The sequence below is a fragment of the Nannospalax galili genome, unplaced genomic scaffold (assembly GCF_000622305.1).
Source record: "Nannospalax galili isolate Female #2095 unplaced genomic scaffold, S.galili_v1.0 scaffold128, whole genome shotgun sequence".
Lineage (NCBI taxonomy): Eukaryota > Metazoa > Chordata > Mammalia > Rodentia > Spalacidae > Nannospalax > Nannospalax galili.
This window is the reverse complement of record NW_008360322.1, coordinates 2,165,839-2,191,519: the sequence shown is the minus strand read 5'-3', so window position 1 is coordinate 2,191,519 and position 25,681 is coordinate 2,165,839. Positions and strand designations below refer to the sequence as shown.

The window sequence follows — 25,681 nt, the reverse complement described above, 5'->3', positions numbered from 1 at the left end:
AGTATTTTGGATAGTTTAATCCGATTAGCTTGAAGAAACATTTCCTGAAAGTTCTTATAGATATTAATGACATAGTCCATCTTAAAGGTCATCCTTTCCCATCATGGCCTCAGACTAATTGCTTTGAGTTGGCTTTATATATGTAATTTTTTGTTTTTTTAAAAAGATTTATTTTTGTTTATGTGTATCTGCGTGAATATATGCCATCTGTGGAGGCCAGAAAGGAGCATTGGATCCCCAGTAGCCAGATTTACAGGTGGTTATGAGCCATGCAGCATGCTCTTAACTGCTAAGCCATCTCTCCAGCCCTCAATTTTTGTTTTACTAAGAAATGTTTTAGCGAGGCAAGAATGACGGCTCGGCAGTTAAGAGCATGTGCTGCTCTTGCAGAGGACGTGAGCTACATCAGGTGGCTCACAATCATGTCTAACTCCAGCTCCAGGGGCATCTGATTCCTCTAGCCTCTGCAGGAACCTTCCTACACATGCATAGACATATATGCACACTCATGCATACTTAATTAAAATAAATACTTTAAAAAATACTTTAGGGACTGAAGAGATACTATACAAAAAGCAGGCATGATCATTTATATCCCCAGCACTGCATTTCTGGGGCTTGCTGGTCTAGTTCCAGGTTCAGTGAGAGATTCTTTCTTAAGGGAATAAGATAGTAATAGAGCAGGACGCTTGACATCCTCTGGCTTCTGAGTATATACCTGCATGGACCCCCACCCCCACCCCCTCACACACACACACACACACACACACACACACACAATCAGTTTGTACAGGAATACACACACACATAAAATATTTTTAAGGGCTAGGAAGATATCTCAATTGGTAAAGTGTTTTGCAAGCATGAGGACCTCAGTATGATCCTTAGAACCTACATGCATACACATAAAATAAAAATAATAAATAAAATATTTTTTAAAAAGCTGGATATGGTGGCCTGTGCTTATAATCAGCACTAGGGAGGCAGATACATAAGTGGATCCCCAGGGTTCACTGACCAGCTAGCCCAGCGTACTTAGTGAGATCAGACAGTGAGAGATCCTGTCTCAAATAAAGGTAGACAGCACATAAGGAACAATCCGGAAAGTTGTCTTCTGGCCTCTACGTGCACTTGCACGTGCTCCTACACCCAAACAAACACACGCATACATTCATATGCACGTAAAAATATTTTAAATATTGAGAATTGCAAAGGATATAATGAACATGCATGCAATGTTAGCCAGTTGGATAAGATGTTAATATGGTATCATATCTATGTGTTATTTAAAAAATTACATTTATTTATTTGTGTATGTGCATGTGTGTGGTGGGGCAAGCATGTATGTTATTGTGCATGAGTGCATGTTGAGGAGGTCAGAAGACAACTTTCAAGAGTCACTTCTTTTCTTCCACCACGTGGGTGCCAGGGATCAAATCATCAGGCTTAGCAGCAGTGCTTTTACCCATGAAGCCACAAACACAAAACAGATACGGTGGTACACACCTATAATCCCAGCACTTGGGTGGTAGAGGCAGGAGAATCAGAAATTCTAGGTCATTCTTAGCTACATATATAGTTCTAGTCCAGCCTGAGATACATGAGACATTGTCTCAAAGATAATTGCAAATGCATATTAATGCATTCTTTTTGTGCCCCTGCTCAATCCCATTCCTTTTCCTCACCTTTTATATAAGACATTCATGCTTCCAGGCCTTATTTTATTACGTATCTATCTGTAGGTCCATATACAGTGCATAGTATTCTGTATGTTTGTAGAACAGTGTTACGGAGTTTTATGATGAGCTATTATAGATGTATTTCTTTCAAAAGCTTTGTCCTGTTGTATTCTGTGCGGGACGCTACCTCAGTTTATATTTACATTGTCTGTTGATAGGCATCTGGACTTAGCACCTCTGTTTCTCTGCTTCCTTGCTTGAAAAAAGGAGATAATAATATTACCAATCTCCTAGGATGAGGATGAAATTAATTAATGCATATAAAGTCCTAGCTCAGGCCCTAGCACATAATAAGCATCTAATAATTATCAACTGTTATTATCAGTACAATTGTTTGTGCTCTTCTTCCTGTTCTTTGCTGATTCATTTGTCGCAGATGTCTTCTCTGCTTATACATAGACTTCTTCAGCACCTGTAATCAATAGTTATATTTTTGGTTAGAGAGTGCATTTTTGGTTAGTTACTTTTCTTGTTGCTGTGACCAAAATACATAACAAGAAGCAATTTAAAGTAGGAAGGGTTTAATTTAGCTTTGGGGTCCAGGGGATACAATCCATCAAGGTGGGGGAAGCTTTGTGGCAGGAACAGGAGACTGCTGGTCACATTCCTTCCTGAGTCAGGAACCAAAGAGAGGTGAAGTCTTGCACTCAGCTCTGTTTCTCTTTTTCATTCAGTCCAGAGCTCCAACCCCAAGCAATAGCCCTACCCACATTTAGGGTGAACTTTCCTACCTCAATTAGCCTAATCTAGTTAATCACCCACAGACATGCCCAGAGATTTGTTTCTATGGTGATTATAAATCCTATCAATTTAACTATCCAGAGAGGGTAGGTGTAGATGTTACCAAAGTCCTCCCCAAAGAGGTGGTGGTGACAGCCTTTTTTCCTACTGGCAACTATGTGCAAGCCTATGCCCCCCTGCTAGTACCTGGTGTTATAAGGCCACTGTTCTGAGGAGTGCTGTGGGGATTAAAATGGTGCCTGATTTTTGTTTGTTTTACTTTGTATTTTCCTTATAGCTTCAAGGTTGAGAATGTTAATTGACCATTCACATTTTTTCTTTTAGTTTACATTTTTTCCATTTTTCTACTGAGTTTTCTTTTCCTTCCTGCACCACAGGAATTCTTTATACATACATATGTGTGTGTGTGTGTGTGTGTGTGTGTGTGTTCTTTTTCATTGTATCTCTAATTATATTGTTGATCTATTTGAAGTTTTTTTACATTTTAAGTTACTACTTTTAAAAAAAATTTATTATTTTTATTTTATGTGTATGCATGTATTGCCTATGTGTAGGTAAGTGCACCCATGTGGTGCAAAGCCCATGGAGGAAGAAGAGGCTGTCAGATCCCTTGGAACTGGAGTTATGGACAGTTGTTAGCTGTCATGTGGGTGCTGGGATTCGAACCCGGGTCTCCTGCAAGAACAGTCAGTGTTCTTAACCTCTGAGCCATCTCTCCAGCCCCTTAAGTTACTACTTTTACAAAAGCAATTCATACACATGATAAAAACATAAAGCAGAATAAGATACAGAAGAGTCTGTGAAGATCACCAGCCTCCTGCCCCGCTTTCCTCTCCAGCCTGCTCCTACACTCTGGAGGCATTTTGTTGCTGTTTTGAGACAGGGTCTCACTATGTAGCACTCACTGGCCTGAAGCTCCAGAGATCTGCCTACCACTGCCTCTCTCGAATGCCCAGCTTGGAGGTAATATTTTAAACCTGAGCTTCCCATTCTCCTTTTCCCTTTTATGCTGAAGGATATGCTTGTATCTCTGCATCTGAGTTACAAACTTTGAACAATATCTCTTTGTGCCAGGCTGTGAAAGGAAGGATAACCTTGCTGCTTTCAGCCCCACGTCACAGTCTCACTGTATCGTACTAGCTTGCTTGCACACCCAGAGCCTTCACTGTTTCATTCTACCTTCACAAGCTTCCTTGCTACATAGTCTAAGCTTGGATTTTCAGGACCTGTGCTGTCAACATGTTCCCACATCTTCTAAAACCTAATGAAATCTCTTATGCTTAATAACCTCTTCTCCTAACAACATGTTATCTTCACTATGGGTTTATTTCCTTCTCCCATTTGTACTTTGCTTTATTTTACTATGAAGCAGTGATGTAAGGCAAATGTATTTGTTCCACACAATGTCTGTCTGCAGAATTCATCAGCAATAGCCTGTAATCATGTTTACTATAACCTACTCTTATTTTTTACACTTAAAAAATTTGTAGAAATTGGTGTTGGAGAGATGGCTCAGCAGTCAAGAGCACTGGCTGTTCTTGCAGAGGACCCCAGTTTGGTTCCCAGCACCCGCACAGCAGCTAACAACCATTGGTAACTCCAGTTACAGGGAATCTGATGCCCTCTTCTGGCTCCCATGGGCATTGTACACACATGGTGCACTTACCTACATGTAGGTAAAACACTCATACACATGAAATAAAAATAAAGCAGTGACATAAGCAAACGCATTTGTCAAAACATTTTACCAAAAAATTTGTGGAATGCAACCAACATTATTGGCAATGGCCTTTATTGTTTGGGGGACTTCTAGGGCCCCTCTGGCCAACAGCTCATAGGGGGTAACCCACCTCTGGCACTGGGATTTTAATTTAATAACCATATGGCTTCTGATAGGGCTTTCTTCCATCGCCATAGGGTTCATTCTGTGCTTAAGGCTTTTTTTTTAACTGCATATTGGGAGAATTTTTTCCCTTTTATTCCCATAGTTCTTTGTATAGCCCTCCTTACCCCCTTCCCCTTTACCCCCTTTTTGCATATTTCTCCCTTAGTAACACCTTTCTCCTACTATTCTTCTCTCTCGGGTTCAAACCCAATTGCTGAAGACACTGCATGATGTGCATACAGGAGAGGGAGAAATCAAGCTTGGACTAAGCTGGAAACTCCCTGCCACTGGATGGGTGGCTTTCATAGAGCCAGAAGGTGATATGCAGATGGTTGGGGGAGAACTGTCCCCTATAATTCTATTCAACGATGGACCCCACGTGTTGCAGTATCAACATGCCAAACAAGATATTCCAACTAGTGCAATAGTGGCACATTTAGTGTATGTACAACCAGCAAATTTTTGATTGGATGTAATGTATGTGGAACACACATCTGGTACTGTAAACCAGGCCAACCCCATGTGGCAGGGGAGATTATAGGCCCCAGTGGGAAGCCACTGCAATTATTTTGTTAGATGGATGTGATGCACCTGCTAAAGTACCATCCAAGCACTTGTGTTTATGCCCATAGATTAGGTTATCACAGCAGCCACTGTTTAGATGTTCTTGCTTCTTGCTGTTTGTGTTTTTATACTATATGGAATCCCATTGAAATGGGCCAAGAGCCCATGGGAAACATGATGCGGAGACTCAAAAGTTCAATGCCTTGCCACAATGGGAGGAAGATCATCCCACACCTATCAACTCCCCCCTGCCCCCCAAGGCTTAGGGACTTTTGTGGAAGAGGTTGGCGGAAAGAATGTAAGAGCCGGAGGAAAGAGTGGAGTGTTACCTGGAAGTATACCCAACCACTATGCCAGCAAGCTATAGTCACACTTCCTTCCCACGCTGGTCAAGGAGTCAAGGGGGGGAGTCTGTTACCACCCCACACCCAATCAGTCAACCTTAGCTGCATGTGGGGGTGGGGCTAAGATACATAAGCCAATAATGCCATAAGGCACCTTTCTCGCCATTTTGTGCAGATGTCGGGAAGTCACAGGATCTATATTTGAGTGTGGACTTTCCAGGGCATCCATAAATGAGGGGGGGTGCCCACTCTTCTGTAAATAATCCCCCATGCTATGCTCTTTTATCAAGCCCAATAAACTCAATAGGATTAAAAAAGGAAAAGAAAAGAAAACATGGCTAATGGAAACCTTCATTATTCCACCAAAGATGATCCCGTGTTGGCAAATCCTTTGGTCTTTGATTTTTTTTATTCTTACCCCCCCACTTAAATTTCATTGTATAGATAGATAGATAGATAGATAGATAGATAGATAGATAGATAGATAGATAGATAGATAAAATATTGTAACCTACTTTATTTCTGGAAAAATGTGTTAAAAATTGCCTCTCTTTGGAATAATAAAAACTAAAAATTTTTAAAAATGTGGAAATGAAATTAGAGTGCAGTCAGTTACATTTTTCTGAACTCAAACAATTAGGAGCAAAATGAGCTTTTAAACTTTTTTGTAGTTCTTTCATTAACACCTATTTCTGGCCACTTTCTAGGTCTAGGGGTCTCTCTGTTACTTGAGAAATCTGAACAGAAGCATGTCAGCTTTTACTCAGATAAGGACCACCATTGCATAGCCCTCATTTCAGCTGGGTTTTGGATTTACTATCATTGTGGAAAATATAATGTTTTTCATTCCCCTGAGCCTGAGACCAAAGCCCATCTTCCCTATTATATTTTCCTGATGTTAGACTATAAATTTCCTTGAATGATAAATGGCTTCATTGTATTTTTACTTCCTACTCAATTTCTCCACGAGTTAAGCAAAGAAAAATAGCCCAGAGGAAAAGAAGTTATATATAAAAAAAGAAATGGCTGTGCTTTGTCAAACCATGTGGTTTTGAGCTAGAAGCATCGATCTTAAGTCATACTTTTTCTGCCTGCTGATTGGTATTCTCCACAGAACTAAATACTGTATGATCTGACTTATCCAGTTCCTCTGCTGTAAACTGGAGACCATTCCTTTCAAATGACAAAGTGATATTATCAAAAGATAAGATATATGTGTGTGAATAATTACAAGACAGCTTTAAAGCACTTGATGCAATGATGATTTAGTGGAAAAATGTTAACCAAAATTTAATAACATTTGTTAAAATGTCTACTGTGGTTATTGCTAAGTAAACAACTTGCATATAATTCTATTTTCTTATTTTTACTTCACTACATTTTCTACCATGAGTGTGTATTTTCTGAAATGTAGCCCTGCAGTGCACAATGAGCGTTCACTCAACACTGAGCTTTATATACAATGATGGTGTCAAGTATAGCTGTCTTGATTTGTAGACATATACTCTATGGTGTTCACACAATGACCAGATCACTTAACTATACATGTGCTTCTCTCCTTAAGCCATACATGCATATAATACATGCAAGCATGTAACAAGACTTTTGCTTTCTTTTTTGTAAGCCTTTTGTGCTGATGCTATTTCTACTGAAATATTTCCCCCACTGTACTCATTTTGGACAATTCCACATAGGAGCTTTTCCTCTGAGATGCTTTCTTTTTCCTAGGCAGAGGAACTACCATGCTGCTCTATCACTAAGGCTATAGGGATCTTTGTTTTGTCATGGAGTCCATCAGTCATCTGTGGTCACTGAGCATCCCTTGTGCTGAACTTTATGAGAAAGTACAAAGCAGTACATCTGGAAAAATAGTAAAGTGAGACTGTCTTCAAAAGGGTGTCTATTTTTAGTTTCTAACAGTTTATGCATCTACCCATCAAAATAAATGTGTTGAAGGTGTGCAGTATGCAGGATGATGCTCTCCTTGCCTACTCCACACATTTCAGAAGACATTGACATAGGTCCAACACTGGTTTCTAGGAGCTTGAGATCAGGCTGGGAATCCAAAACAGAAATCAAAGTTTAATACAACAATCCAAAATTGTCACAAAACTGTACATAATCACTGACTGAATAGTGAAGATGCTAAATGTCATCAGAAGGGATGGTCTGCCAGGAATCGTCCCACACAGCTCTAGAAAGATGGAGGTAGATGTTGCAATGTATCTTAAAGCCCATGTGTTCAAAGCCTGGCATAGTGCTGCACACCTGTGATCCTAGGACTTGGAAGATGAAGGCAGAAGGGTCAGGAGTTCAAGGCCAGTCTCAGCTACTTAGAGAGTTTGGGGCCAGCCTGGGCTACATGATACCTGTTTCAAACCATAACAACTAAAAAAGCCCAAGTGTTCAAAATGCTAGAATACTACCACATTCCATTAATAAAAGAACATTTCAAGGCTAGCTCAGATTTAGGACAGGGAAATGACCTCCACTGAAAGGGGCCTAGTAACAGGGTCACTGGGGGCTACTTTTAACAGCTTAGCACAGTGGCTGTGATTTGTTTTCCAGGCTTTAACCACATATAAAGTGTTTTTGCATGTTTTTTCTCTCATAATATTTTTTATTCATCATGTTGATGATAATACTATTTTCTTTTTTAAATGTTATTTATTATTTTTATTTTATGTGTATGCGTGTATTGCCTGCATGTAGGTAAGTACACCCATGTCGTGCAATGCATGCAGAGGACAGAAGAGGCTGAAGGATCCCCTGGTACTGGAGTTACGGACAAGTTGTTAGCTGCCATGTGGGTGCTGGGATATGAACCCAGGTCTTCTGCAAGAACAACCAGTGTTCTTAACCACTAAGCCACCTGTCCAGTCCCCAAATAATAGTATTTTCATCCATATTTAACGTAGAAGAGTAACACATATATAGATAAGTGTAGACTGTGGCTTAATACAAAGTATTATTAATGAATGGCATTTGATAACCAAGCTGCTCATTTTAGTGCTTGCCAAAACTCAGGTTACTGACATCCAAGATTCTAAGTGATAGAATGGAAGGACAAGCACTTGGGATCAGACTGATTTGGTTTGGATTCTAGGACTTCCCATGTATCACCCCTGTGACGCCTTTAGCCTTCATATCCTGAAATGGACACTGCAGTACTTCCCACTGAAGACTTGTTCACAATCATTGTCCATTTTATATCTCTATACTGAAGACATTTAGGTTTAATTTCATTTTTAAATACTGGTACTTCTATTTAAAGACTACAACATGAGTGAACAGAGTATAATGTGCATTGCTTTTGATCTTTCATTACAGCCTCTCACTGCCCCTCAAAAATTCAGGCCTATGCATTTTGCTTAGAACACAAATCTTCCTGCTTTCTTTTAGAAAGGGCTTCTCAAACCTGGTCAGAGCTGGGCTTCCTACCAGGTGCTTCAGGTAGTAAGTGGACTGTAGTCAGGAGGAAGGAAGGAACTCTGTGTACAGACTGTTCCTCTTAGGAAGAGAGCCAATTCTATTAAGTAAACCTCTTTTCCCTTGAGCAGCTCCTGCTTCATTATAAATGTCTTAATCATGAATCCAGGATATTGAGAAGAATCTATGATCAATAATTAGGAAAGAATCATAGTAATTGCGCCTATTTACTGGGGGCTTACTATGTACCAGGAACTATTGAGTGCTTTGCACATACTGTCTCATTGACCTTCAGAACAGCCCTGTGAGATAGGTACAGTTATTATCCCCATTTTAAAAACCTAAAATAACATAACCATTTATGAAAACAATATGTGATATTTCAGATAGCTACAAAATACAATCAGGCAAAAATGAGAAGATGAAAACCACCATATTCTTACCATTCAAAGAATATTATTGTTAGCGTCTTACTGTCTAAAAATCTGAAAAGGGAACTCTTTCTCTAGAAAATAAAATGTGTAGCCACATTTCCTTGTACCCAAAGGAAAATCTGGACCCTCCTTTCAGTTTGCTTTCTTATGTCATCAATTCTGACCATCCCTAAATCTTGGATGAATCCAGCTGCTTATCAGGCAGGTAGTATAAAGGGAAGAGCAGAAAAGATAGGGATATGAAAAGTTTTTTTAAGACATTATTTCAGTGTAGTGACACAAAAATCTCAGAACAATTAGATTTAGTTGGTATAAACAGTAAGAATTTATTCAGAAGCATAAACTTTAGACTTCGCTGGAGTGGCTTTTCCCAGGGTATAAGTCTTTAAGAAGGTCAGCTGGGGCGGCTTAGTTTAGGGCCAGGATGATAGCTACCAGGGTGTGTTCTCACATAGACAGAGAAAGCAGAGGGGGTCAAGCCCAACTACACAGGCACAAATCCACTAACACTGCAGTGGAAAAACAAATTCTATATCAAGCCTGAGTTAAGGGAGAGAAAACACACCTGCCATCAGTGCTCCTGGCTCTGAGGATAAAGCAAGGGTATATATGGATACCCTTTAGACAACAGACAAACGAAAAGTTCAGGCTAATAATTTAATCTATAACTACTTCCATGTGTATATTTATCAGCCTATCTGTCTGCCTTGCGAATATGTTATATATACATAGTGACATATATAATATGCATAATCATAAGTACATGAACATACAAACAAGACAGAGTAAAAGATATAGCGGTATATAAAAATTGTAAATGAAAATGAAATGTCATATGGAAGCAGGATGATTGGCTAGAAATGTTAGTGACATAGACCTGGGATAATGTGAGATTTCAGGGACTCTTCATGGAACACAGCCCATTCTTTATGGGCTCTTTAACTGGATCTTGGAAACCAATTTAGTATAAGAGCTGATTGACAAGAAAAAAATGAAACTTATTGATTTTACATTTATATGGAGATCTTGACAAGAGAGTAGTCCAAAGAAATGACTAAAGCATGGTGTGCTTGTATGTTTTAGACAAAGAACAATACATTTGAGAAGGAATGTCAGGGCAAATGATTATCCTGGCTAGGGTTTCTAACTCTAGAGCATTATTAAGATGTATGGGGTGGGGCCAGAGGTGAGATATCTCATGCAACAGAGGGTGATGATCACAAAAGGCCACAACTGGAGAGTGTGGGTCCCTGGACAGGACTCCAAGAGAAGAGGGGGTGGAAAGATAGTAAGAGCCAGGGGAGGAGGTACATGACCACAAGGAAACAGAGTCACACAGGTTCCTGGGACCTTGTTCATATGAACTTACAGCAACAGTATCAGCATGCACAAGACCCATGCAAACTCAATCAGACAGAAAGCCATTATAGAACTGGGGAAGTAGGCAGCAGGCCCCAACCCTAGCCGAAAAACTATTAGTAGCTGATTACTGCTGGGTGAAAGAGAGTTGATCTTCTTTAAGGGAGAGATTCTAGATAGACTGACTAGAGCCCAGTGAATGAACTTGCACTGAGGGACATCTGGGTACACTAACTTGACTTGATAGACTTTAACATATATGGCAGAATGCATGAAACCAGTGGTGGAACGTTATAGGAGGGTGCGGATTGGGGAGGGTGCAGATGGGGGAGGGCATATAGAAAAGGTTAAGACATTTTGTATGAAATGCTAAACAATTCAATAAATAAATATACATTAACAGAGGAATAAAAAGTAATAAAATATTTTTTAAGTTGAAATTCAGGTTTGTTAAATTTTTTGTAGTTCTTTTACAACTGGACTAGGTTTTGGAGCCTGTCATGAGCAGAAACAATGTCTTTTCTATGCTGTGAAACTTCATCTTACAGAAAGATTACAGTGCTACACACTACAGTATAAAGAAAGAATTTTTATGTTCTTCAATTTCAAAAGAAATTAAGAGAAAAAAGAAGGTGAAGGGAAGAAAAGAGAGCACAGGATTAAAAGTTCCCTTGCTTTTCCAAACAATAAAAGGTTTTGTCAGGGCTGGAGAGATGGCTCAGAGGTTAAGAGCACTGGTTGTTCTTGCAGAAGACCCAGGTTCCAATCCCAGTACCCACATGGCAGCTAACAGCTGTCCTAACTCCATTTCCAGGGGATCTGACAGCTTCCTCTGTCCTCCGTGGGCATTGCATGACCGGTGCACTTACCTACACGCAAGACAATACACAAATACACGTAAAAGAAAAATAATAAATGCCCTAGTTTGTTCTTCATTACTGTGACAAAACACTCTGACCACTACCAACTTGGGGAGAAAAGGGTTTATTTAGCTTACATCTCCCAGGTCACAGTTCATCGGGAGCCCAAGGTAGGAACTCAGGGCAGGAACCTGGAGGCAGGAGCTGGAGCACAGGCCATGGAGGAACGCTGCTTACTGGCTTGCTCTCCTGGCCCCTGCTCAGCCTGCTTTCTTATGCAACACAGGCCCACCTGCCCAGGAGTGGCACCACCCACAGTGGACTGGGCCCTCCCGCATCATTCATCAAGATGCTCCTCAGACATGGCCACAGGCCAGTCCAATAGAGGCAATTCCCCAATCGAGGCTCCCTCAACCCAGGTGTGTCAAGTTGACACTAAAGCTATACAGCACAATAGATATTTTTTTTTTAAAGGTTTTGTCTAGAAAATCCAGATGAAACAGGATTTCAGGGGGTAGGGTACCCTACCACTTTTCTGGAAGCAATGAGAAAGTGGCAAATCAGTCTACTGATGGCAAATGAATTTAAGAAATGCTTTTTTTTATTTTTGGTAAGGCCACTCCCTAGCCCAGACAGCCTTCCTGACACATCTTCTGTTCACCCCCACCTGCAGAAATGACTTGCTGATGGTCTGCCGCCAGTTGAATATGGAAGAGTCTGTGGCAGAGATCATGAACCAACTGGGTGCAGATGAAAACGGAAAGATTTCCTTTCAGGATTTTACAAGGTGCCGCATGCAGCTCATTCAAGAGATTAGGAAGGAAGAAGGGGACCTTTCTGTCAAGTCAGACAACTCCAGTGAAAAGAAGAAGCTGAGGAACAGAATTGTTTCCTGGCCCACAAGCAGTGACAACGGTTTGGGTAGGTACCACTAAGTGGCAGGGCAATTATGCCCTCCAACGCTGCTGTGTCATGTCTCCGTGTGTGGCCTCCCCACTCCCTGACCCCGCTCATCCTGGACTGCCCTCCAGGCACAGCTTCTCTGGGAGTGCTGGGTGCTTCCTCATTCTCTCCAGCAGTTCTCACATCTTTCAACCATAATGACACATTCAAACAGTTGTGGAAGGTCAGGCATGGGGTCACATGTCTAGAACGCCAGCATTTGAAAGGCAGAGGCAGGAGGATTAGGAGTTTGTGCCCAGTCTGAGAGATAAATAAGATCCTGTCTCAAAACAAAAATCAAAAGAAAACAGATAAAGGAAAAGAAAGAAAAAATAGGGCGAACGGCTTGGGAAGGGGTTATAACATCGGCAGGCCTTAGGAGCTATCGGGGACTTCACTGCTCAGTGCAATTGTTGTTAAAAACCATTTAATAAGTTTTCTATAGTTTTCCTGTTCATGTATGTTACAGTTTCCTTCTGGCACAAGACAAGCAGCTGAAAAGAAAGTTCTTCTTCTTTTTTTTTAATGTGTATGAGTGTATTGTCTGCATGTATGTGAGTGCACCCATGTCGTGCAACGCTGCGGAGGTCAGAAGAGGGCTTCCGATTCCCCTGGAACTGGAGTTAAGAACGGTTTGTAGCTGCCATGCGGGTGCTGGGAATTGAACCCGGGTCCTCTGCAAGACAGTCAGTGCTCTTAACCGCTGAGCCATCTCTCCAGCCTGAAAAGAAAGTTCTTAATGATGTTAATAATTACTGAAACTGTACTCTACTATGTATATTTTTAAGACGTTTGAAATTTTACATAATTAAAAAGAAAAGAGGCATCTTAAGGAGTAGTCTGAACAAATGGATGTGGGGGGAATATGAATATTTTACTTAAATTTCAGGGATTAATTTAATTATTTTTTGAGACAGGGACTCACTGTGTAGGCCTAGCTACATAGACCAGGCTGACCTCGAACTCAGCAAGCGCTGCAATTAAAAGTGTGCACCACCATACCTGGACTTCCAGGAATTTTTTTCCCCTTGAAAATGCCTGCAGGATCTTTTCTCCATTTCACTTTCTGCTAGGTAGATCTAGTCTAGGGGGAACTTGAAACTCTATGTTAGTTGCATATCATTTGTTTCCTTTAGCATGGGTAATTGTGTAGAGTCCCACCACACACAGAAAGAGAGGCTGAAGGAGGGAAGGAAGGAGGGAGGGAGGGATGGAGGGGGGGATTCAGAGCAATGTCACTGACAGTGGAATTATTTGGAGAATTAATATTGAGTAATTGGAGCAATAAAAATGTCCATATATACCCCAGGCCTTACTATCTTAATGGATTCTACTTTAGTGGCAAATGAGATGTGTGGTAATACATGTGCTCTCAGCAAACTATGTAGAAATATTTAATTTTGTAAGAATTATTTCTGAACATTACAGTAATATATGTTCATTCTAGAAAAAAAGGGGGAAATGTAAACAAAAGAAAATAAGACTCATATTTAATCTCACTATGCAGGAATAGCAACCACTGTTTACAATTGGTATACTTGCTCTTCTCTCTCTCTCTCTCTCGCTCTCTCTCTCTTTCTATCTTCTCTACATATCTCTCTCTGTCTGATTTATTTACTTTTGCTAATTTTCCCCCTTCTCTCCCTTCCTCTTGTTTATTCAGTACTAAGGACTGGACCCCAGAGTTTTGTATATGATAAGCATATGCTCGACCACTAAGCTGCACTCCTAGCTCTGTCTTTTTTTTTTTAAATTAAAAAATGTATTTATTTCTAATTTATTCTCAAGTATTGTGCCTGGATGTATGTAAGTACACCTGTGCTTGTAATGCCTGTGGAGGTCAGAAGAGGGCGTTGGATCCCCAGAAATTGGAGTTACACACAGATGTTAACCACCATGTGAGGGCTGGGAACCAAACCTGAATCCTTTGCAAGAGCAGCCAGTGATCTTAAACAACAAGCCACCTCTTCAGTCCACCAGTCCTGTTTTTTTTTTTTTTTTTTTTTTTTTTTTTTTTTTTTTTTTTTTTAATTTTTATTAATTCTTTGAAATGTTCATACAATGCATTTTGATCATGTTCACCCCTACTCCTCCCCTAATTCTTCCAAGATCCGCCCCATTTCCCTATCCTCCCAGCTTTAAGTCTTTCTTTAAAAAAAAAAAAATTTATAACCCATTGAGTCCAATTTTTTCTACACAAACACCTAGATGTGGGGCCGTGCACTAGAACGTGGTCTACTACCAGGGGTCACACTCTTAAACTGACTCTTCTCCAAAGCCATCAACTGTCCATAACTCCTTAGTTAGGGGTGGGGGCTTATGAACCCTTCCCCACTCCATGCTAGAATGTTGAATGGCTTGATCTTGTGCAAGTCTTGTGCAGCAAACCATAGCTGCTCTGAGTTTATGAGTGCAGTGGTTCTGTCATATCCAGAAGACACTGTTTCCCACTCGTCCTCCCTAACCTATGACTCTTACAGCCTTTCTACCCCTTCTTCCCTGATGGTCCCTGAGCTTTTGGGAGGGGTTGTGATATAGCTGTCCCATTTATGACTGAACACTTCACTGACGCGTACTGTCTGTACTTTGACCAGTTGTGAGTTTCTACATTAACCACCATCCACACACACATTGCACAAAGAAACCGAGATGCACTAATCTCCTGGCAGAGAGATACAAATTTAAAAGATAATTTAATACTGTGTCGTTTAGCAAAATAATAGTAGTAGGTTCACCCCTGGGGTCTGTAACCTCCCCAACCTTTGGTTCTTGGCCACAGTTGCAATACCAGGCATGTATTTCCAGACAGCCTTGTTTTTAAGTAATTTCTTCATGTACTTCTGGATGGTATTAGTCAGGGTTCTCCAAAGAATCAGAACTGGTAGAATGAATAAGTATGTGTAGGGATTTATCAGCTTAGCTCACAGGATAGAGTCTGAGTAGTCCAACAATGTCTGCACCACACTGGAGATGCTGAGAATCCAGTCACTCAGTCCACGAGGCTGGATGTCTCAGTAGTCCCAATCTGGTGCTGAAGGTCTGATGAATTCCAAGTGATCAGCCAGTCTTCAGTTTACAACAGCAAGACAAACTCACCAGCGAGAGAGAAGGCAAGCAACAAAAAGCAAGCATTTTCCTTGCCATGGCCTTTTATACCGGCTGCCATCAGAAGGTAACACCCACATTTAGGGTGTGTCTTCCAGCTTCAGATGAGCCAGTCAAGAAGATCTCTCTCATTTCAGTTAATCCCAGATCCAGTCAAGTTGACACCCAGGATTAGCCATCACAGGTATCTTACAGATTTTCATTTCATTTTCTTCATGCTTTTATATAGTATTTGAAGGCATGATTTATAAAGATGTTATAAAATAAAATTATCACTCAACAAAGACATATTTATTAAACAAAGGAATGAAAGGAATTGATTCTACCTAGCTTCTTTTCCTTTTTGTTTCTGCCAAGAACACAAATTTCTTGTATAAATACATAAATACACATTTTGTATATGTGTTTGTGTTTGTGTGTATGTGTTTTTGTGTGTGCCTATGTGTAAGATTAAGTAAACTGTTATATATCCCAATAATTGAATGTTACAGAGTCATTAAAATAATGGATAACTGTGTTTCAAATTTGAATATGGAAGAACTATACTATTTAACTATTAAAATGTTTTTTGTTTTGTCCTGTTCTATTTTGTCTTGTTTTGTTTTGTGCAGCAGGGTCTCACTATGTGGTCCCGGCTAACCCAGAACTCACTGTGTAGACCAGGCTGGCCTTGAATTTAGAGTGACTCTCTTGTCTTTGCCTCCCCAGTGCTGAAATTACAGGTGTGTGACACCACCGCAGGCTAAAAATTTCTTCTAATCTATAGCAGAAGCTTATACAAATTCTGAAGCAGCAAGTTTGAAAGAATTGCTAATTCCAATTATCCTTATCATCTCACTAGATCGACTTAACCAGAGAAAAGGTTGAAATTTTTATTTCACCATTTGATAAAAGTTTATACCCTTGAAAAAGAAGAGGTAAGTGAAGAGAGGTGACTCTCAACTCATGTTATGAGCCACAGCTCTGAAGTCTCTTACCTGAGTCAATGCTTCAGAGTCTGAGCGTGAATTTTCCCATCACTTACAGTATCAACATGACACTACACAAATGACTTCAGCTCTCTGTGTCTCTCCTTCCTCAAGTATAAAAGGAGGCAGTTGTTATTTTGAGAGATAAAGGAGTTAATATTCATATGCAGGCACCAGAAGCAATGGTTGGCACGTACTTAGAACTGAATACAAATGTATTAGTCCACTGTGCATTACTTTTAATGAAATACTGGAGACAAGATAACTTTATTTTAAAAAAACAACAATTTCTTTGATTCACAGTTCTGGAGGTTTAAGGGCCTACATTGGTAATAGAGTCCTTACTGGTAGAGTTCATATCATCATAGGACCTCACAGGCAAGAGATGGGAGTATACATATACCTCTTCTGATCTTTGCATCTTCTTCCTAAAAAATCACCAGGATTCCGTTATGGAAGGCCCACCTTACTGACCTTACATATTACTAATCATCTCCTCAAAATCTGTAGTGAGATTAAGTTTCTAACACTGTAGTGAGATTAAGTTTCTAACATCTTTTTTTTTCTAATCTCATAATGGAGACTGTTAACTTTTATGGATCCATGGGATTGAACTCAGGTTGTCTGGCTTGATGGCAAGGGCCCTAATCCATCGAGCCACCTCACAGTTGGTTCAGCTTTTTAAAAAATCCTTTTCTCATCCCTGTACAACTTCTGTGTATCTGTGTGTGTGTGTGTGTGTGTTTTGTGTGTGTACACATGTGCATATGGAAGCCAAAGATTGATGGATGTAATACTCCTGGATATCTTATAGCCCTCTTAACTCTTAATATAATCAAAAAGAATTTGATTCCTTTCCACATACCCTTCCTCCAAACTCCATTCCTCTCAAAAGTATCACCGTCTAGGAAATGTCACTGGTTACTTTGTTGGTCCATCTGGCAAATCCCATTGCCCTGTGACAAAGTAAATCCAGAATCTTTACTCTCCTACCACCACACTTGCTCAAATTATTGTCAGAGCCAATATAACATTGGCTGCCAATATAACATGTAACTGCCTTGGGATTCTTCAGGGTTCCTGACATTTTATCCTCTACCCTGCAGTCGTAGTGGTCTTCTAAATTTATAAAAACAGGTTTGGATCATCCATGTCTACAATGCTCATGTGTTCCAAAGCCATGTTTTTTTTTGCAACCTTCTAAGGCATGATTGGCTTTTTCTTCTATGCAGATTTCAGCTCGTATATGCTGTCATCTGGATGGTCTTCCCTAGCTAAGGTCACTCCTGCCTGTCACTTGTTTCATACAGTCACTACACTGACTCATCCCTAGCTGGCACACGATGTGAAGCTACTTGAACACTTACTTAAATATTTCCCCAAATGCAACAAAACTTTTGCCAGAGTTCTAAGATTCTTGAGAGTCTTTCATGCTTGAACACTCCAGCACTGTGATGGTTAGTATTGGCTGTCAATTTGACAGGATCTAGAGACTTCTAAGAAATAAATCTCTAGATATGTCTGTGGGGGACTTTTTAGATTCATTTAATTGAGTTGGAAAGATAAAGCCTGAATGTGTCCTGGACTGAAAAAAGAGAGAAAGTGAACTGAGCACCAGCATTCATCACTGTGCTTCCGGACTGTGGAGGTGGTGCAATCGGCTGTCTCACGTGCCCATCATGCCTTCTTGCCATGAGCCAAAATAAACCCTTCCTTCTTTAAGTTGCTTTTATCAGGTACTTTCTCACAGCAACCAGAAAAGTAACTAACACAAGCACTTCGAACAGTGCCTGGCATGTGAGAGACGCTCAATGCGTACGTGTACATGCCAAGTGAAGGAGTGTGTGAGCAATGCACTGTGGTCACACTCTTCCAGGGATGTACAGAAGAGCAGTGCAGTGTTCTAGATACTAAGAACTCACAATTTAACCATAGAGACAAAGGTGCATGACAAGCTAAATGACTTGTTCTGGAGCTTGAACTCAGGATCCCACACATGCTAGCCGATTTATTACCTCTGAGCTACAGCCTCAGTCCCAGCAGTAATGTTCAGATTACAAAATGCAGGACACCATCGGTCAGTACAGAACAGATAACCTATAATTGGAGCCAATAGTACTGTGAACGTGAATTTAAAACATGTTGGGATTTTACCTGTGGAGATAAAGATAGAGAAAAGTAGAAAGAATGTTGGGCTGTCATGAGAGAAGCCTAAGAAAAACTTAGGTTTCACTATTAACTGTCAGAGAAACTTTATTGTTGGCTCTGACATTTCACAGCACGACCTCAGCAGGGAGTCTAGTTGGCAGAAAAAGACCTGTCAAAACATTACATACACAACTTGGAAGAGGAATTTCAATAGATTCATTTATCCCAAGTGTATTCCCTGGAACAGTGATTTCAAGGGATGGTCATAAATATGAGAAGAAAGAATTCCTTTGTCAAAGAATTTGAAAACTTTGGGTTAAGGTAGACTAATAGTTTTCTTTACTACAAGACATCTCAGAGCCTTTAATATGCTAATGCTTCCTGTGAATCTCCAGGAGAAAAATAAAATATATAGCATTTCCTTAACTTAATTGACCATAAATTTTGACTCACAAAGCATTCTCTGTTTAAGTACACTTTGGGGGGAAATTAAGGCACCTGAACAATTAGCTCATAATACATTTTCATATCCATTTAAGGCCATCTTAGAAACAATGTTTTTAAATCTTTGTGTCAGATATCAACTATATAGTTTGATATTTATAACAATAACAAAAAAATGGTTAAAAAAATTACTGATATTGGGGCCAGAAAAATGGCCCAGTGATTAGAGCACTGTTGTCCAGGAGGCACTCCCAGAAATTACAGGCACATGGTCCCTGGAGTCTTTTGGAGAGATCTAAGAGCAGTTCCTATTAGTTCAAGCCCAACTAACTGTTCAGCAGCAAAGTGACCTGTCCATTACACCAAAGCAGTTTTGGGTTTCCTGTATGCTAGCTGATTCCCAGTGGGCAACAAATCCCCTGAAGTCACTGGAATTACTTGAGGATTTTATTTTTAAAAACGGGCTGTTCTTTTTGATGAGGAAAGACTCTGAGTTTCTGTGTTTTTAAAAAATTTGTAGCATTAGGTAATTCCATGGCAAATCCAACAGAGCTTTTATTTGAACATTCCCTTTTAAGTAAACAGGTTTGTTTCTATTTTAACTATGCCTGTAAACCTTATACAAAGTTTCCACATACTTATGTCAAACGTGTGAATTATGGAGAAGGGTGATTACCTGGATGCTGACCACTGAAGAAATGCTGACTGTCTCTTCCAGAGGAGCTCACAAAATTATTTAAGATACTAGGCACTGGGGGCTGGAGAGGTGGCTCAGCAGTTAATCAACTGCAGTTGTTGTGGTTGTTGTTGTTATTGCTGTTGTTTTGGTTTTTTTGAGCCTGAGTCTCATTATGGAATGTGCAATGTAGGCCAGGCTGGCTGGTCTCAAACTCACAAAAATCTGCCTCCCCAGTGCTAGGGTTAAGGGCATGTACCATCATGCGTGGCTAATGCCTACTGCTCTTGCATATGACCTGAGTTCATTTCTGAGCACCCATATCAAGTGGCTCATAACCACCTGTAACTCCAGGTCCAGGAAATCTGATTCCCTCTGCAAGCACCTGCCCTCACACATACCCACGCACAGACATGTGTGTATATACATGTACTTAAAAATGATTCCTAAAAAAATATTTTACAATACAGCAGGCATTAAAATCTGTTAATTAGTGCAACTAAATTAAATTTGCGCTAAAACTGGAACAGATTTCACAGTTTCCAATAAACTGTATTTTCAAAGAGTCTTTGCTGGCCTTCCCCTGGGGTAGACTGTTACCTGCTGTGTCAGCTTTCTCTACTGCTCTGATAGTAACCTCAGGGGTCCTCAAGGAACTGTATAAAAACCTGAAGGTTTTTGGAGACAGTTAATGGCAAAAAGATTTTCCATAATAGGATGTTGAACTAAAAAGGTAGATCAAAGAATAGGAAGGACTCTAAACTGTACAAGCCTGCCAAAGAAATGTAAGAAAAAATTCTGATTCTCTGGCATTTTAAGAAAACAAAAACAAATACACAGAATTTTTAATTTTGGTTTGATATCTTTAATGAGAAAATTAAAAGCATAATTAAGATATACCAAAAAAAAATCCATCTAGTCTTGACACATGCCAGTTTTCTAGAATGAATTACTCTTAGCATTGATTCTAGGATTTTTTCTTTCCTGTGTACATGATTTTTTTTTTTAATTTAAGCCATTTAAGACGACAGCATTCTTCATTCTAATTGGATTGGCCTACTATATAGAGTTCTGGCTACAGACCAATGTCAAAAATGATTTAAATCCCCTTGGAGCACTGTGCAAGCAATTAACAATTAGCACAGAGAAGTCTGGGCCACTGGACCCCTGTGACTGCATCCAGAGTCTCACATGTCATTAGTTTTTCGCCCCATCTCAACCTGCTCCTTCAGAATTGGCTTTTTTCTTGGGCTCTTTACTGTGGCCTCCAGCAACCCCAAGCTTACATTCATTCTGGATAATATGAAAAAGAGTGCTTTTTTTCTTCAAATCCATATCACAGTGGTGTTAGTAATCAGTCTTCCTACCTCTTCTTGGCTATAAATCAATACTTGAACAATTCACACTGGTCAAAGGAATACTGCAAAGTGATTGCCCAGGCTTAGATCACATGTTCAGTCTGTAAAATTGGTATGTTGTGGTGTTGTGTTGTCTCTGTCACCATCATATGGACCGAAATCTACAGAAAAGGTCCAGAGAGTCAAAGTACACATGAAGGGAGATGGGTACTGAGCCTGCAGAAATAACAGCTGTCCACCATATGGTCTTATAATGGAATCTTGCTTCCTTTCTTTTCTTGGCATATATACTCTCACAATCCTCAAAAGGATATAAAGCTGGATAATGCTGATGTACATGCATATGTAACTTAGAACCAGGAGATACCTGTTTTTCTTGTTATACAGAGAAATTACAAAGTTTTAAATGAACTGGTTCATGGTTGATGTGCTTTTGTTATATTCTGTGTATGTATCTGCCATGATAATTGTGAATCATATTGTATTACAGTTATTCATTTCCATCTCTTGTCTACTAGATTGTGCATTCTGGGGAAAGAGCACAGAGCCTGGCACATGATAAGCACTCAATAAGAAATTGATCAATAAATTAGTATATCAGTAAATAAGACCTTTAGAACTCACAGCACCTTAGTCTCAGTATGGCAATCACTTGTTAATTTACTGTCGACCTTCAAGGCATAGACTCTGTATGTTTTTGTTTGGTATATTTTTGGTTTGAGATAACACATTGCTATGGAGCACAGACTTGCCTCATATTTGTGATCTTCCTGCCTTAGTCTCCTGATGGCTGGTATTATGTAGTCTTGTCTCATCTCACTCAGCTTGACCCCTTCCTTTGAGGTATAGCTATTCATTTGAAATTAAAACGTCTATGTTTGGGTTTGGGCAACTGTTGTAAATGACTCCAAGCAATGATTTATAGTACAATGTTAATTTTTTTTCTTCAAATCTATTCTTAACCGAGGCTGCCTTTTCTAGCTAGATGAAATGATTGCATTGAGTTCACTTCAGCTGATGTCCAATACATGCCTTCACTATGATGCTTTCTCTTTAGTTGACAGTTAGCCATAGTGTGGTTAATTGAAAAACATGACCGCAATATTTCATAGCTTTCCTCCAGAGATAGTCTTCTTCCTCAGCCATTGAATCTAAGTTGGCTTCCTGATTTACTTTGACCAGCAGAATGTCACAAATTATACAAACTGCTGGAGCCAAGTATTCAAAATCCTTGCAGCTTCCTCTTTCATTTCTTCTTTCCCCTCTTGTGTTTCTTGGAACACTCCTGCCACCATAAAGACACGACTAAACCAGGCTAACAACTGATAGTTTCCCACATAGAGTGAGATGCCCCCGCAAACAGCCAACACCAAGCCCCCAGCCTATGAATGTGGACATCTCAGCCCTCCGGCACCAGTCAAGCTACTGTACAATGAAAGTTGCACAGTAGTGATCTCAGGCAGGGTTGGCCAAAGTACCACCCACACAGGAGTCTAGTCTAAACTGTTGACCTGAGAATCATAACAAATGATTGTGAAGTCACTGTGTTTTCTGGTGGCTTGCTACAGAGCAATAAATGTGATACACATGAGGAATTAAGTTTGTGAAATTTGTAGGAATAAAGACAAAAGGCATGACTGTAACTAATACTAAAACATCAAGTGGAAAACGTGACACCAAAAAAAAAAAAAAAAAAAACGTACAAAGGAGAAAATATACGAGAACCGTTATCAGAGAAACAAAGACTCTGGGATGATGCAAAGCCCAAACAGATCATCAGGAACTGCAGAGAAATCAAGGATGTAGAGATGAGGGAGTACAACAGGGTAGCCATGGAGGGTGAGAAAATGTTGCTAGAAAACATCCACCCTGTCATCAAATTAAATGTCCCTGTGCCTCAGAATGAGGCATATGGCCATCTAGAAGCACCTAGTAATGGTTATGGATGAAGAGTCTAAAAAATAGAGTACATCTCCTCAAGCATCGATTTAACTGGTTATTTGGAGGAAAATTGGGTGTATTGGTGTCCTGTTCTAAAAATAGATTAAAGCAAATGAGGACATATGAGGACAATTGAAAAATTCAAATGAATTTGAAGATAAAACAATAGACTTAAAAAGAAGCCTCTAGCTTAAAGGTGATTGAGTTTATCCCCTAGACTTCTTGACTCTCCTCTGCCTTTGGTGTGGATTGGTGGGAAGGATTAGGGAGCAGTATGTTGAAGGATCCTTGTAAAGCATGAACTTCAAAGCTTGTTTTTCTTCTTGTTGCCTTCACCGGTTTGGGGGCATCTTGACATCTGAGCTCTCCATTGCTTTAGTGTTAGGCAATGACTGAGCAAACCCAACTGAGCTGTGGAGTAAAAGGAATCTGAGGCTGGTCACACGCTGCTAAGATACCAGCAAAGGCACTGGGTTTTTTTTTTTTTTTTTTTTTTGGATAAACTGTTGAAATACTTTCCAATTATACATGTTTTCACATGTATGCCACATACACTCACACACACACACACACACACACACACACACACACACACATTCTCTCTCTCACACACAGAAGCCCCACCTCAGCATATTTAGAGAAGCAACCCTACAGTGAAAATGTATTAACAGAGGAGAATCTTCATTATTCAGAGGCAATTTCTATGTGTGACAAATCTTGCTTTCAAATTATGAGCATAGTTAAGGATATAATATGATAATTTCCTTAATATGGTTTACAGATTTAGTAACCTGCAAGATCAGCAGCATCCATTAAACTGAATGCTTTTATTTTTCCTAACCAAGGGAAAATGCGGAATACTAAACTAGGAAATTTACCTAGACTTAGTCTCAGCTGTGTCTTGAGGAGCGACCAATGAAAACGAGGTAATGAAATAGGAAACTCTGACACCTCCCACTCCTGCCCATCACCTGTCTTCATTGATTATCTGAGGTGTTGTGAGTTCTCAGGTAATTGAATCTACATATTAAAATATAAGTACAGGGGCTGGAGAGATGGCTCAGCAGTTAAGAGCACTGGCCACTCTTGCAGAGGACCCAGGTTCAGTTCTCAGCACCCACATGGTGACTAACAACTGTCGGTAACTCCAGTTCCAGGGGAATCCAGCACTTTCCTCTGACCTCCATGGGCACCGCACAACACAGGTGGACTTATATACATACAGGCAATACACTCATACACATAAAATAAAAAAAAAATAAAAAATTTTAAATATAAGTACAAAACAGCTAGTGAAATTAAAGTCAGTTACTTTGACATCATCTAGGACAGTGAGAATAATCAAGAGTCAGATGCATGTAATTTATCATAGTGAAACTGTTTCTGGTTTTGGTATATTTGGAGTATGAACTTTAGGTTCTGTATTTGTGATGACCAATTTTATTTTTGGTACATTGGATAGTATTAGGGTTCTCTAGAGGAACAATCTGGCAGAATGAATATACACACACACACACACACACACACCATATAGATAGATAGATGATAGATGATAGATAGATAGATAGATAGATTGATTGATTGATAGATAGATTGATTGATTGATTGATTGATTCAGCATACTTTGAAATTGTAACAACACCTAAATCACATCTGACAAACTAAGAACCTGGTATTGCTTGGTCCTTGAGACTGCCTCAACAGTTGGAATAGTAAGTACCACAGTTGGTTGTCTCACACTGGAAAGATCAAGAACCCAGCAGTTGCTCAGTCCACCAGGATGGGTGCCTCAGTAGTCCCAACCTGGCACTGAATACCTGGAGGGTTCCTGAAGAACCTTAGTCAGTGATAGGAGCCTGAAAACAAAATGCTGGTTCTGTAATGAGTGAAAGAATCAGTAGCAACAGGATAAATAAACATGGGTGAGAGAGAAAGCCAAATAAGTAAAAGACAGATAATCTTCCTTCTGCCATGCCCCTTTGTATCTGGGCTGCTACCAGAAAGTGCCACCTACATTTGGGGTGGGTCTTCCCACATCAACTAAGGCAATTAAGACAGTTCTTCCATGGATGCCCCCTAATCAGTGATTGTAATTTGTGGCAAGTTGACATTAAAACCAGCTATCACAATATCTCTCCATTTTGTGTTCACTGCAGAAAGAGAACAATTATAGGGTGATATAAGAAGGAAGCTGTGCCAGGTGTGGTGGCACACACCTTTAATCCCAGCACTTGGGAGGCAGTGGCAGGTGGATCTCTGTGCATTCAAGGCCAGCATGGTCTACATAGCGAGTTCCAGGTCAGCTGGGGCTACAGGGAGACCCTGCCTCAAAAAAAAAAAAAGAAGGAAGCTATATTAGTCAGGGTTCTCCAAAGAAACAAAGCTGGTAGAATGAATATATATGTACAGAGATTTATCACCTTAGCTCACAGGATAGAGTCCGAGTAGTCCAACAATGCCTGCACCATACTGGAGAGGATGAGAATCCATAGTCACTCAGTCCACAAGGCTGGATGTCTCAGTAGACCCAATCTGGCACTGAAGGTCTGAAAAATTCCAAGAGATCAGCTAGTCTTCAGTCTACAGCAGCAAGACGAACTCACCAACGAGAGAGAAGGCAAGCAGCAAGAAGCCAGGCGTTCTCCTCTGCCTTGGCCTTTTATACAGGCTGTCAGCAGAAGGTAACACCCACATTTAGGGTGTGTCTTCCAGCTTCAGATGATCCAATCAAGAAGATCTCTCTC

The 25,681-nt window shown here is 40.0% G+C and overlaps 1 protein-coding gene across 1 annotated transcript in view; it reads left to right on the top strand.

Moving 5' to 3' along the window:
* The window catches only part of Mcc (MCC regulator of WNT signaling pathway), a 489,620-nt gene that overhangs the window by 99,027 nt on the left and 364,912 nt on the right, over positions 1–25,681 (top strand). The window contains exon 2 of the mRNA XM_029559747.1: positions 12,029–12,276. Coding sequence (XP_029415607.1) covers positions 12,029–12,276 — 248 coding nt within the window. The remainder of the gene's footprint in view (positions 1–12,028; positions 12,277–25,681) is intronic.